This window comes from Seriola dumerili, unplaced genomic scaffold (genome assembly GCF_002260705.1).
Source record: "Seriola dumerili isolate Sdu_G_001 unplaced genomic scaffold, Sdu_1.0 BDQW01000219.1, whole genome shotgun sequence".
NCBI classification, from domain to species: domain Eukaryota; kingdom Metazoa; phylum Chordata; class Actinopteri; order Carangiformes; family Carangidae; genus Seriola; species Seriola dumerili.
In genome coordinates, this window is record NW_019174474.1 from 4,551,509 (window position 1) to 4,567,386 (window position 15,878).

Genomic DNA, 15,878 nt, shown 5'->3' on the forward strand with positions numbered 1-15,878 from the left:
ATGTTTTTACGTCTTACTATTCTATGACGTTTTTTGATGTTTTTACGTCTTACTATTCTATGACGTTTTTTGATGTTTTTACGTCTTACTATTCTATGACGTTTTTTGATGTTTTTACGTCTTACTATTCTATGACGTTTTTTGATGTTTTTACGTCTTACTATTCTATGACGTTTTTTGATGTTTTTACGTCTTACTATTCTATGACGTTTTTTGATGTTTTTACGTCTTACTATTCTATGACGTTTTTTGATGTTTTTACGTCTTACTATTCTATGACGTTTTTTGATGTTTTTACGTCTTACTATTCTATGACGTTTTTTGATGTTTTTACGTCTTACTATTCTATGACGTTTTTTGATGTTTTTACGTCTTACTATTCTATGACGTTTTTTGATGTTTTTACGTCTTACTATTCTATGACGTTTTTTGATGTTTTTACGTCTTACTATTCTATGACGTTTTTTGATGTTTTTACGTCTTACTATTCTATGACGTTTTTTGATGTTTTTACGTCTTACTATTCTATGACGTTTTTTGATGTTTTTACGTCTTACTATTCTATGACGTTTTTTGATGTTTTTACGTCTTACTATTCTATGACGTTTTTTGATGTTTTTACGTCTTACTATTCTATGACGTTTTTTGATGTTTTTACGTCTTACTATTCTATGACGTTTTTTGATGTTTTTACGTCTTACTATTCTATGACGTTTTTTGATGTTTTTACGTCTTACTATTCTATGACGTTTTTTGATGTTTTTACGTCTTACTATTCTATGACGTTTTTTGATGTTTTTACGTCTTACTATTCTATGACGTTTTTTGATGTTTTTACGTCTTACTATTCTATGACGTTTTTTGATGTTTTTACGTCTTACTATTCTATGACGTTTTTTGATGTTTTTACGTCTTACTATTCTATGACGTTTTTTGATGTTTTTACGTCTTACTATTCTATGACGTTTTTTGATGTTTTTACGTCTTACTATTCTATGACGTTTTTTGATGTTTTTACGTCTTACTATTCTATGACGTTTTTTGATGTTTTTACGTCTTACTATTCTATGACGTTTTTTGATGTTTTTACGTCTTACTATTCTATGACGTTTTTTGATGTTTTTACGTCTTACTATTCTATGACGTTTTTTGATGTTTTTACGTCTTACTATTCTATGACGTTTTTTGATGTTTTTACGTCTTACTATTCTATGACGTTTTTTGATGTTTTTACGTCTTACTATTCTATGACGTTTTTTGATGTTTTTACGTCTTACTATTCTATGACGTTTTTTGATGTTTTTACGTCTTACTATTCTATGACGTTTTTTGACATTTTTATGCCTTACTATACTATGACATTTTTTTGACATTTTTAGGTCTTACTACACTATGATGTTTTTTGACTTACTATATAACTTACTATATATACCAAGACGTTTTATGCTTTATTATTCTGACTTTTTTTTTACTATACTTTACTATATTATGATGTTTTGATGCCTTACTATAGTATGACGTTTTTTGATGTTTTTATGCCTTACTATAGTGTGACGTTTTTTGATGTTTTCATGCCTTACTATACTGTGACGTTTTTTGATGTTTTTAAGTCCTACTATACTATGACGTTTATGCCTTACTATACTATGACGTTTTTTGATGTTTTAATGCCTTACTATAGTGTGACGTTTTTTGATGTTTTTATGCCTTACTATACTATGACGTTTTTTGACATTTTTATTCCTCACTATACTATGACATTGTTTGACATTTTTAAGTCTTACTATACTATGATGTTTTTTGACTTACTATATGACCTACTATATATACCAAGACGTTTTATGCTTTATTATTCTGACTTTTTTTTTTTTTACTATACTTTACTATAGTATGATGTTTTGATGCCTTACTATACTATGACGTTTTTAAGGCTTACTATACTGTGATGTTTTATTGACATTTTTAAGTCCTACCATACTATGGCATTTTTTGACATTTTTATACCTTACTATACTATGACGTTTTTTGATGTTTTTATGCCTTACTATTTTTTGATGTTTTTATGCCTTACTCTATGATGATATTTTGTGAGTGTGTCTGCACAGGAGGGACAGAAAATACTGAAAAAAGAGACAGACTGTAAGGAGAGAGACAGTACAAGGTGAAAAATAGATGTCAAAAATAGGAATCATGAATTGCGGTTCAGTTGTGTTTGTGTGTCATCCTGCTGCTTTTCTAAAAGGAGGAATGAGTCCTTCAGGCAGCTTAAGGTTAAGGTTAGGATTCGCGTGAGAGTTCAGGTCATCTGTGGGGTTGACTGCTTGATCTGTCCAGTTGCACACGGAACCTGAATGCTTTATGCCGAGACAGAAGGCATATGACCAAAGCAAAGACAAAAATGCTATTGTTTTATTACATGTATCATCAAGCAAAGTGGCTCTGTAGATGCCAGTCCTACTTAGTCAGACATCAGTGATCCTTACTTGTCAGCTCCATACACAAATATCTCCCCCTAATGGTCTGCAAATGAATGGACTTCTCACTTTCTGTGGTTGAAAGGATTTCACACACACTTTACTGTAAAACAGATTTTTATTGAATATTCTCTTTCTCTCCTTTTTATTTTTTTGTTTTCACAGATATCATGACACTGGAATGCTGATGTTTCAAGAGCAACCTACGGCACCCAGACTGCCATAAAGCACAATGTCTCAACAGCGTCCCAACAGCGGCTTCAGGGCAACCAATCCACAGCAAACCCAAAGCCAGAGTTCAATATTAAAACAATGGTGAAAAAACAAAACAAAACAAAACAAAAAAAAAAAAAAACAAGAGACTGAAATCACTCACATTTTTCTTGACAAACCACAAGGGAAGAAACACAGAAATTAAAGACCATAGCTCTGGAAATAAGATTCTCCACCATCTGTATTTGGTATTCAACTGGACACAGATCGTCCCATAAATACCTCCAAATTGTAATTAAGACTTACCAGAGTATAGATTATTAATACTTAGGTTGAGTCAAATAGCAAACAGAAAAAATATGATGTCCACACCCCTTTAGCACATGGCCAGAAATCAGGATATTGTAAATATTGTACAGTAAACGAATAGGGACATTGATAAGAAATAAAACTATTGCAGAATAATGTATATAGCCATAAGAATCATACCTCTAGTGTGTTTATATATCCATAAGTGTCACATGCCCATTACTCCTCATTTCTTCTGTGCCCAAAAAAGATTTAGCACAATGATTAACCAATGCTCTCTGTATCTCAATAGGAAACATCAACATCTACGTAGAGCTAGACAAGAGGATACTGAATATACAGACATTAATTGGGAAGACACAATATTTGCCATATAGTGCACTATTGCTGGAATCAGATGCATATGCCATAGAGTGTATGCTTATTAAGTAACTCTGTCTTGTTAACAACACAGGTCATTTGCTTTTTTGAACGTTGCTCTTTTAAATAAACTGTCATGGAATAGAGAAGACGTGACAGAGTTATAAAAAGCTACAGAGACAAAAACAGAGACAGAACAAAGTTTAAGAGATCCCTGAATTTGTCCCAAATCTTCTCCTGTCCCCCACCCCCCCACTGTAAACTACCACAGCAGAGCTTAACACAACTCAGACTTTGATTTATATTTTATCAATTGAGTGTATATGAAACCCCTTCCTGTACTGTATATGTAGTGTGTTTTAGCCCCCGTAGTGACGTGACACATCCAGATGGACGTCTGTGGTTTGGCAGCTCTCTTGTATAGTGCAGTCAGAGTACAGTTATCTTTTATTCAGTTTATACCTAACTGGACATCACCGTGACCCACCACCCTTCCTCTTTGATTCCTGTTTGGCTAGTCCCCCCCACTCCTCCTCGTCCTCTTCCTCCTCCTTCGTCCATCAGAGGGCCTGTATGCCTGCTGACCTCTCAGCAACCAGACGTTCGCTCAGCTCCCACAGACTGGCAGCGTTGCTCTGGTCCTGGGCCTGGATGGACGGCAGGCAGCGGAAACAGTTGTTGAAGTACATGCCTCCTAACCCCTCCAGCTCCGGGGCTGCGGCACAGTACACCGTGGTGGCCGCCCCCTGTTGCTGCGGACAGAGAAACACACAGAAGGAGATACAAGTTCAGTGGACGAATCCTGAGACTGAGACAGCAAGATGGCGTCAGCCTGCAGGAGGAGACAAATTATGGAGAACTCATCTACTGACACACAGACATTAGGACGTGTCCTGTCCAGAGAAAAAGAGAGAGGACGAACAGCGAACATTGCATCACGACCACATTGCTATGTCCTCTGCGAGACACACACACACACACACACACACCACAACACCACACACACACACACACAGACATACACACAGACATACACACACACACACACAGACAAAAGGAGACAGCAGGACAGTGTGTCCACAGAAAAACGCCGAAATGCCGTCTCTCCCCTCCCCTGTAGCCCATGATGACTGGGTCATATTACCATGGGAACAGCATAACCCCTTACTGTACATATATTTATATACATATATTTATTTATTTATTTCTCTACCCGGTGTGTACAGGACCTCTGGCTATATGGGACCATGTGAATGCTACAGATGTATAGACTCACAATGGCAAACGTGAGAACATGGACAAGAAAATTACACCAGCTCCTGTATGGATGGGGATCAACAGGGAAACCACAACTATTATGTAAATCCTAAAAGAGCAGGTTTTAATGCCATGGTTACGAATATGTATATTTTCACATGATGTGCATATGGGTTTGGCTAGGCTTTCGAAGTTGAGTTGAGAATAAGTATTGGAAATGATGTAAGTACAATTCTGTATCTATGTGTTTAAATCAGAAGTTCGTTGGTTGTATTTTCACATACAATACACAAACACACACATGTCACAAGACCTTCCCTCCAGCTCTCTCTCAGTAAGGCCTCCCTCTCTCTTATTTTATAAGCGAGTTTAAACCTGAAAATCACTCGAGTCTCAAGCCAGAAAATGACTCTGTTTCATGTTGTCTAAAGCCGAGACACGCTGTGAAAGAGAAACAGTATTTGGGCGCAACCTGCTAAGTTCTCAGATACACCCTTCCCCATCAGTCAGTAATTAGTAGGGATATTCTTGGAGGAGAGAGATTTCTGTGACATTTGAAAATGAAAGCTGAAACTGCAGCAGAATAAACACGTCAGAGAGAATTACACACATAACCCAACTGCTCAAAGAGGGATCTTTCATGTTGCAGCTCCGGCTAAAAGCTGCTGTGACAGCTTCCCTGCAAACTCCGAGGCTGGAGACGACTTCTATACGGCCACATGAAATGGCTCGTCTCTTTATCTCCCAATGAGAGGGAGTGAGAGTCAGATGGGGGGCAGAGAGAGTGAGAGGGAACACTGATGTGACGACTGAGGACTCGTGTTTAGCACAGAGCACTGGCTCACACTGAGACAACCCCGTATATGCAGTAGTCAAACATGGGCAAGACACACAAACATACACACATGCATAATGGCACCACATTACATGCCAACTGTTTGAACAGCTTCCTACAGCAGCTGTGAGACCAATACACATGAAGTGGAAATATCCATCAAGGTCTAAAGCATTTATACTTTCACATGCAAGTACAAAAATATGCACAGAAATGCAAATGCAAGGAACAAAAAACACACACAAATCAGATTCCAAGAAATATTTTTCTCATCAACAAACACACACACACACACACACACACGCAAACACGCGCGCAACCCCCTCTGAGCTCTAAGTAAACTTCCGCCAGGAGGAGCCCTGGTGTGTAACGTCGCAGCAGCAGATTGAGTGTGTTTGAAGTGCAGTGTGATGAGAGAGCTGGTAAACAGCAGATGAAAAGGCAGCATCTCTCTGTGTGCCGCTGTCTGTCTCACCTGCCAGTGAGGCGATAACTTCATCCACATCACATGTCGCCATATCAAAGACAGACAAATGCCAAGCAGTGTCTCCGAGTTGCAGGTTCACACGCGCTCAGTTTAACTCATCTCCCTTGCTTAGGGCATCTGATTTAGCTCGTCTGAAAGCTAAATGCCTTTTAAACTCCACTGAAGATTTCAGTGCTGCAGGCACTGATTCGCTGACGCCCCCTTGAACTTGGCTGACTTTCAGAGCAGTTTGTTTGTGTCCAGTTACCAAACACTGGTCCTGCTGTAAGTTGAAAAATTGATAGAAAAAAAACTTTCATGTTCATAATCCAGATTTGTGTGGCTGAATTTGTAATGAAGACTTCAGTATTTTTTTCAAAAGTACTTCCATTTTTTGAAAAATTTTCCTTGAAAAGCAAGAGTCTATATGACTGTTTCTTTGCAGGCTGCTGCAGTCCAGTCAGTGGTAAGAGGACACACAGCACAAACGTGGACTGTCCAGCAATGTGCTATCTTATTGGTGTTTAGCTCATCCCCCTCACCACTTGACCTTGCGACCTCTGTAGAAGATAAGGCTGATGAGATTAGGCATTAACATGCTCAGCCACCCACCACAGCCATCTATCATTGTGTGTGCGTGCGCATGTGTGTTTGCAGATAGGAGGCAAGGGGTGTGTGAGGTAGTGGGAAAAAGAACAAGAGGGGTTGCGCAACAACCTTGATACACTTACATTACACAAGTACACACAAACACATATTCACATGTGCATGCGCCTGCACACGAGCACGGACAGATAAACACTTGGGACAATCTACATGAAAGGTAATGTCACCGAACCAGTGTGCATCATACACATCTCTGGTGAAACAGCCACTTCTAACCCATGTGAAACTGTAGATTATGCCTGTAAGTTTAGCTGTCTACAAACTGAGGGACTTTGCTGTGTGTCTTTTTATCTTCTGCAACTAAATGTGAATCATTACCTTGTGTATAGTAGTTTTCAGAAAAAAACACCTGTAGTGTTTAAGAGTTGTTCTCTATTACCCAGAGCTGTAGACTCTGACTCTGACTCAGACTTAAGTTGCAGAAACGGGGACTTGAGATTTGACGTGGACTCATCTCTGATACTAAGACTAATTATAACAATATGCAGCAGTTTGCCATGTTAAAGGTTAATGCAAAGACTTGTAGTAATTTAAGTGCATTTACATAATCATTGTGATCAAATTTATGAGTGTGTTGTTCCCCGCCTATTGCTGTGCAAATGGCCTGTTCAGGAAGCCACTCACAAGGTCCTGCCTCAGATATTTTATTCCAAGTCCTCCAAGTCTTCTCTGGCACGAATTGGCACGACTTTAGCATTTAGTTTAACATTAGTAGCTTCTTTTTTTTTTTTCTTTTTTTTTTGTATGGTCTCGGTTTTGAAATACAAACAATTAAATCCTAGGTGTAATGCTGTGTCATTAGTGAGCACAGTCAGCCTTCAGAAACCTGAAAGACTCAGATGAAGACATGAGACTTGACCAGGACTTGTCTTGAATGACCCGAGACTTTAATCGGACATTCCCCAAAAGAACAAGAGCTCTGCTACTACCACACTGATTTCGGGGAGGGGAGAAGATGGGACAGATGAGGTTCACCCTAAATCTAAAATTATCCTCTATGCTAAAAATAAAACACAAAGATCACAGCAATATGACAAACCAAAGGAGCAGGACTATATCAAGTGAGAGCAGATTTTACTTACTTTTGTGTATATCTGCTTTCGTGGGTAATAAAAACACCCAAATACAGAGGAAATCCATAAAAAGCACCCTGCAATAAGCTGACTGTAGATAAGCAGCAAAGAGCCTGCACTTAGCCCGGGCTCCACTACTATGGCTCTGGAACTGCTCTGGGATCAGATCCAAGTCTTCCAATGTCAGTATTGACTCATTACCCAAGGACCTCATGGACTTGCAATAGAAATGTCCTTGTATAGTGTTACGCAATAATCAGTTGTTGAAAACTCCTTATTGAGCGTATTCAAAAGCAAAAAGGGGAAGTGGGGGAGATGTGATGTTGTTGAATTAACAGTAATGTTACTTTGCCGTGTTCTGTTCTGTGTCTTCATCATCCAAGTTGTACTCAGCCATATGAGCTTTCTCTGACCCTATGCATGTGACCCCTCACCCCACATCTGTAGTTATGACATTGACCTCTCCCTCTGACCTGGATGTAAATAAACCCAGTACTGTAGAGCAGTCTGTTTTTGGCCCATCCCTGTACATACAAACCTGTAAATACGAACAGCTATGCATGCTGAAAACCTAGCAATTCTTTCAGGTACTTTTATAATCCCCAAATTCTCATATGGCATGTGCTGAAAAAAAAAAGAATTATTTAAAAAAGTAGAAAAAAAAAAGAAAAGATTCAAATTAAAAAGGTTTAAAATACATGAGTTGATAATGTTGTCAGGCAATATCCTCTCTTGGACAGTGTGTGTAGAGTCTTCCTGTTTTCTTACTCCTGTGGGTGGTTCTCTTCCTTTGCCTGTCCTTCTGTGTTTCTGCTCACCATCTGTGTCAGTTGTTGTCAGTTGGCATTTGTACAGCAGCGAGGGTTGAGGCAGAGCAGAGAGGAGAGGGGGAGCATTCACCAGCTGACCTCTGTGATGGCACTCCAATTCAGCAGCCGTGCTAAATGTTGGCAAAACGGACAAAGCTATTTATGCCTGGGACACAATGTGAGAAGTTCAGTTTCTGGCATGAACCACAGATCATTGCAGCATATGTCCATGCTTGTCATGTGAAGGCCCACTGAATATGCAGCGGGCCCAGGAAACATTTTTGGTCAGAACCAAAAATAACTTTTGTTAGTTGGCTTGAAGTTTGGTAACCTGTCAATCACAGACAAGCAACATCCTGAGATTTGAAGTACCCACTGTGGTGCTCTATAAGGTAAACACTTTCTTGCAAATACTATTTTACCCTGTTTTAGACACAGTCCGGTTTTAGGAAAACAGACATGTAAGCTACAGATTTTTTTTAAATCAGATCTATAACTGCTAAAACACCTGAATTGTAAAGGTACTTGCTGAATAAAAAAAACATTTTCTACAATCCAGTGTAAAAAGGCTACAGCATGCATTTGGAAAGTACTTCCAGGCTTGTAGCCCCAGCAAAGGGTTCAGGAGGAGTGCGGTTTTTGCCTCAGCCCTCTGCCCAGCCTCGTGGACTAGCTATCCTGAAAGTGGGACTCAAAGGGATCGTGATTCTGTTTCAGGAATGTTTTTTTTCAACCTGTGATGTTTAAAATAGATGGAGGTGTCTGATTTTTAATCTGTGCTAAAGATATTTTACATTTAATAAATAACCATTGAAATCATAAGCTTCTCCTGTGTATTCCTGTGGTTGTGTGTGCGTGCATGTGCGTGTGTGTGTGTGTGTGTGTGTGTGTAAAGTAATCTTTGCCCTCAGCCGTGGTAACCTCTGCGAGTTGACAGCTCAGCTGAGCGTGCCTGGCCCAGCTGTAGAGGGAATCCTGGGTAATGCGGTCCCCTCAGATAAACAAGCTGTCCCTCCATTCAGCTTGACCACTCAACCAAGAGCAGAGGAGATTAGCACCTCAAACACCTCAGCGCACACTTCAGAAAGCACCGTGACACTCACCCCTCTGACTCTACGGTGACCTCTGTCACCCTGACTGAGGTAGGACAAAGGTCACACTAGACAAAAGCAAGTGACTGTACTGTGCGTTTTGTCTGTTCTAGCACAATAAAATAATTTCAGTAAGAGAATATTATGAGGGAAACAGATTATTCATTTCCACACATCCATCAGCCTGGAATAAGAAATAAATCCGTGTCCATAATGTGACTGAGAGCTTGTTCAGACCCCTAGAGAATGACCAGCTTTCCTCATCATGAGTCTCCCCAGTGATTAGTCTACCCCTGGTCATCTGTATGTACTAAACTCTATTTCATACCCTCCATTAGCCCACTGGCTGATGGCTAATACTCACCTACTGGCAGCGTGCTCCCCTGAGGGGCATTAAGGACAGGATGGAAGGATCAGCCTCCTCCCTCCCTGCTTCTCTATCCGTTCCTTCATCATGCCCGCTCAATCGCTCTCCGTCTGTCTGCCTTGCCCCCTGCTCCTTCCTCGGCCCCTTCTTTTCCATCAGCCCTCTGCAGATCCCTATTCCCCTGCAGTCCCATCCCCCCTCCAGCCCCATAACTTACAGGACTGGGCATACAGAGCTGCTGTAGCTGAGGTCTCATGGGTAAACGGTCATAGTAGGTGAGTAAATGGATCTCTTTCCCTGGAGTCCCAGATCACAGATGACACTCTTTCTTTCTATATAAGTGAGCAGAGTGATATGGTCGAAGATGAGAAGGCAGAGAGAGAGAAAGGAGCAGAGGGGTAAACCATGTAGGAGTGACAGGAACACAACACAAAGCACCGCAGAAACCCCCCCTGCGCTATTTCTCTCTCTTTCTCTGCGGCCCTCCCTTTACCCCTTCTGCGCCAGATAAGATCAACCGAGTGTCAGTCATCAACAGCCTCCTGTCACACCGTGATTGTTCATCTGCTGTGTGTGTGTGTGTGTGTGTGTGTGTGTAAATGTGCAGTCCAATGCGACATCCCTGCATACATTTAATGCCCACATGTTCGAGGGAACAATAGAAGAGGAAGTGAGGAACGAGGTGGAGGGAATGCAAAGGACAAGAAGGAGAGGAGGAGGGGAGGCATAACGATGAGAGGAGGGACAAGGAGAAGGAGCACGAAGAGAAGGAGAAGAGGAGATGAGGGAGCTAGGACACAAGGCATCCAAGGGGAAAACGACGGGGAGTCAGAAGGACTTGCGCAGCGACTGTGAAACTATCTCATTTTTATCTTGCGAGAGGACTTTCGAAGTGATCCGCACAACCTAATTATTTTCCCCTAATAAAAGCAACATATGCTAAGACAATAAAAGGCCTTATTGGACACCTATTCATTAAAGAGGAGCAGTAAAAGGAGCAGGACTCTGGCACAGGGATTAGCTTTTAAAAGGGCTTTTCTCTGGCTGGAAATGGCCTTAGTCTTCCTTTAGCATGCCCATATGGGTGCATAGCCTGCCATAAAAGATCTGAATTATACATGAAGAGGCCTGGCTGCTTTATTGGCTGTGATCTGCTTTTTCACTCTCACCTGATTGCGTCAGCGCACGACGCCTCAAAGTTTGGATTGAATCACTCTTTGATCGCATCTACTTTGTATGAATGCTACAAGTCGTGCAGTTTTGAGCAAAGAAACGCTCCGATGTAAAGTATATATTGCTAACGACAACCATTCAGCAGCAGTGAGATAAGCCATAATTCAGAAAAGTTGGTTAAGTTAGTAACACCTGGTTGAAATAACGCATGCTGGTGACTCACGTTTGACAGTTTGGCACAGCGGAGTCATTATTCCATATGGTCAATGTACTGTAAGTGTCAGTATGTTGTTATTATGAGCAGAGCAATGCTGTCTGTGTGTTGGTATGTGAGTGTGTGATGAGCTGGTGTAATAGGGCCACACACAGGTGTGTGTATGCTCACCTCCTCACTGATGCACCAGCTAATTGGTCTCCTGCGGCAATCTGACATATTCCCATACTCAGAATCTCTCACACACACACACACACACACTTACCAAAAGAAAAAAAAAAATCACACACACATACAATGTAGTGTGCAATAGTTATATTCACACAAATACAAACTGTGCAAATGTGCACACATGTGCAAACACAGCCATGTGTGCGCCCACATGCACAGACAGCCCGCAGAGTGGGTTTCCAAATGAACTCATTATCACAGTGCCGACTCCAAGTGAAGAATGACACCCTAACAGACTGCTCACACTGTACACACACCTACTGAAAAGTACCGTAAAAGAAAATAAAAACCAATGACCAGAAAAGCGTACTGTAAAACACCATCTATGAAAGAAAAATGCCCCCAAGAGCCAAAAACCTCCAAAATTCTCCGCAGAAAAGGCAGGAGACCCGAACACACCAAACACAATGCGAACATTATCTGGCTTTTTGTTATGTTAAGTACCAGTGATGATACCGGCGTCACTCCAACAGCAGACATGCACCCAGCTGTAACAATTACTAAGAATACAATCCCAAAATTTAACATTACAACTGGGAGGGAAGCCCCATTGTTCAACAGAGCAGAGATACATTTTAAAGCTATCACACAAAGCAGCAAAGGGAAATGTATTTTTAGGCAAATGACTGACATGGTTGGGGGAAAAAAAACTGTGAATGATAAGTAGACTAGTCCAACTGAATGCACAAACAGTGGGTTTCATTTGCACGTTAAAATGTTCATAAGATCTTTATTTTTTTTGTAAGCTCTTTCCTTCACAGATGAACGATGTGTTGTTCATCATCAATATTTTTGTTTGTTTGCAGTCAAGCTCATCTCAACCCTGACTTCAGCTCATCTTCCTCTTTATGGCCATGGTAGAGTAAAAAACAGTCTTTTCACATTGTCTATCCTGCTCATTTAGCCTCTCACCCATTCTCCCACCCCCCCTTACCTCGTGATGGAGGTCGAGAGAGGGATGTTCTGTTTTAAATAAGAAGGCAGCACTGGCCCATTAAACTCTGATAGTAATGATATTAATTTGGCAGGAACGTGTCATTTTCACAGGAGAGCAACTAGCTGAACTGTCATTATGCACACGCACGCACACACACGCACGCACACACACGCATGCACGCACGCACGCACGCACGCACGCACGAAAGCATTCTGTCTCATTCACAGTCTCTTACCTACACTCTCACACAAACTCAGCCTCTCTTTCCCTTTCTCCCCACACACACACACACACACACACACACACACACACACACACACACACACAAACCAAGAACACGTCACAGGAGAGCAGCTAGCGGTAACATTATGAGAGAGTTGGAGAGATCTGCTAATGGGATAGATTAGTGTGCCCTTGGTCACAACGGCTACAATGGAGTGACTGGAGCTGTGACATATATCCATGTCGCCCCCCCCCTTCCTTCCTTCTTCACCTCCTTTTACTCTCCTCTACTGCACTTTCTCCTGCTCCTCTTCCTCTGACCCCCTCTTCTTCTTCTTCTCTCCCCACTCCACTCATCCCAGCTTCACATTTCAGTCCATCTCTTGCTTTATCCTTTACAGATGAGACCAGTCATGACGAGGTTCAGGACTGGGGAGTGGAAACTTATCAGAGCAGAGGCTCAGTTGTGATCAAAGAGAGGATGGCTGAACACTTTGTGCTGCAGCGAGGTTGTAAACCACTTACACATTATCAGAATTGTTTTTTCTCATTATGGATCTTTGTTAATGGAGGAACTTACCAATCAATACATGAGTAAAAGTGATGGAAATCACAAAGTGTGAGCTGTAAGCGGAATGAAAAGCTGTCACAAACAAGACTGCAAGAAAATACTTTAAGTCACTCTTGTCATTTATGGTCAAGTCCGGAAGTATGGCTCAGCTAAACATTAAAAATTTGAGTGGGTCAAAGTGGATGCTTGCATGTTTGGTGGGCCACAGAACAACATTAGAAGGTATGGTAAAGGGAGGACGAGACCCGGACCGCATTCCAAGCTTCATGGAGGGTCTGACAATACTGATCAAAATAAACTGAGGTGCTAGAAATGAGCCAAACCAATGAGAAGAATGAGAATCTTGTTCATTCAGACCACTACAGTGAAAATGTGTGCAGATTCAGATTTTTTTTTCTCATTTTATTTATTGATTAAACACATTAAACTTTAGAGAGAAACAAGAGCAAACTTGCTGTATTTGATGTGTGAATCTGCGGTCTGTATTTGATGTGCCTTTGAGTCGTCTCTCTGCTGCACTTTTCCAGCTGTGACACTAATAAGACTTGTCCAGCGCCTGTCTCTATAACACTGCTAAATATACTCACACGCACTGACTCTCTGGAGCATGAACACACACACACACACACACACACACACACACACACATACACGCAGGTCATATATGCATGTTACTCACATTTAAACACATATTGACCCTCAAAGCAGTAAAAACACTACAGAGGGATGAGCCAGTGTATTGTGCAGTGTAAGAAGAAACTGAATGTATTTATCTATTTTTATTGGTATGCTGATCCAGTTGTATCAGTGTGTGTTTTTGAGTCAATGTGAGAGTGAGTGTCCCAGAATGCTACTATGAATGTGTGTGTGTGTGTGTGTGTGTGTGTCTACGCTGACCCCATCTCGGCACTCCTGACCGGTTGAATGCGGGCTGCATAAATTAGTGCTGATGCTCTGCGATGTAATTATGCTGCTGTCAGGACGGCCCCTCTACTCAAATTCATTTTAATAAAGTTGGTCTCCAAGGTTACCGACCGGGGGTCACCTTCGGTGTCAGCCCCTATGGATCGCGCCCACGAAACATTCTGAAAGTCTGCGGTCGGAGTACGGTAACACCTTAACACGACAGCCTGAACCCCCACACCACAACACAAACACACCTCCCACTGGCTCACTCAGGATGGAGAGAGGCAGGTGGCAGAAAAGAGGACAGAGGAAACAAGAGTGGCAGAAATGAGTAGGTGGTACAGAGACAGAAAGGAGGATCAAATTGTGGGAAGATGGGATAGAATATACAGTGAAAGGAGAGGGAGAGGTGTGGGAAGGTGGAAAGAGAGGTGGGAGCATGAGGGAAGGAATAAAAATGAGACGAAAAGAGTAAAAGGAGTGGGGGGGGGGGACAAGGGTAGAGGGACAAGGAGAGGGCAAGGGAGTGTCTCTCTTGGGCAGATGGTGGGGTGTATTCTCATTTGTCCTGCTACAGTGTGTGTGTGCTAACACTAACCTCCGGGGCAGAGCTGCAGCACAGAACACGCTCTCAATTAGCCAGTAACACAGACCTGCACATACAGTTGGGCGACGGAGACGCACTGCTCTGTCTCTAACACAACAAATAGTTAAACATACAGGAACACAGCGGACACTGCCCCAACACCAGCTGAATGAAGACCCATTTAAATTAACCATGGATACATTTCTAATTACTTTCCAATACCCTCTGACTATTAACGTGGATGGTTATGGCTAATGACAGAGGAGGGTGTGTACTTTCAGGCAGTGTAAAGTATTATCGATCGTGTTCTGAGTTATTGAGGCTCATTGACCATTTGCAACAATTTTGGCATAAAATATTTAAACGGACTGACTCAACAATCAACTCAAACAATTAGATCTTATTTCATCAAGTAGACATGTTTCAAATATTTCAAAGAGAAGTTGTGTAAAACTACTCTTCTGGATATTCTTAATTAAATGACAGAATGAAATGATAAATTTCCTGCTGCTTGAGCTGTAAATTGCATAAATTCTGGCTTTCACTGGAGATGGCGGTTTCATTTTTTCATCTTCATATTTTACGGGTTTTTTTCTACAACTTCTTCTACTATTACTTTTAAATATTTCTATTTAAAGTGTGATTGGTTGAGCTGAAAAAAATTTAAATTACAGCAATGTTATCAAATGAACACAGTACACAGGACACAGAATGAACACAGAACCCAATATTTCCAATGTTTACAAAGACCAATAATGTTTGTGAAATCTATGCCAGAATGGTTGATCTCAAAGCCATGTGAATATATCCGTCTGGCTTTAATAGTAATGCTGAAATCATATAAAGGTTTTGCTGCTCGTTACCAAGCTACCATGCTAATATTTGGTCATCATCTGCCTCTGTCTCTACTGCATTTTTACCCTTTTTACCCCCCCCCCCCGTTCGAAGTTGCATCTGGTGAATATTGAAATCTCAGTGTGCGGCTGACCAGATGCACACAAACACAGCTCTCTCTCTGGCCTGCAATCATTCAGTGTGTGAGAGTGTGTAGCCTAGCCGTGTGGGCCGGGGTGACTTTGACTGCCTGTGTAATAGTTACAGCAGCACGCTTTGTTAGC

General features: G+C 41.3%; 1 protein-coding gene across 1 annotated transcript in view; it reads right to left on the minus strand.

Moving 5' to 3' along the window:
• Positions 1-2,609: 2,609 nt before the first annotated feature.
• Positions 2,610-15,878, minus strand: part of wwox (WW domain containing oxidoreductase) — a 143,974-nt gene continuing 130,705 nt past the window's right edge. The window contains exon 9 of the mRNA XM_022754530.1: positions 2,610-4,108. Coding sequence (XP_022610251.1) covers positions 3,917-4,108 — 192 coding nt within the window. The 3' untranslated portion in view covers positions 2,610-3,916. The remainder of the gene's footprint in view (positions 4,109-15,878) is intronic.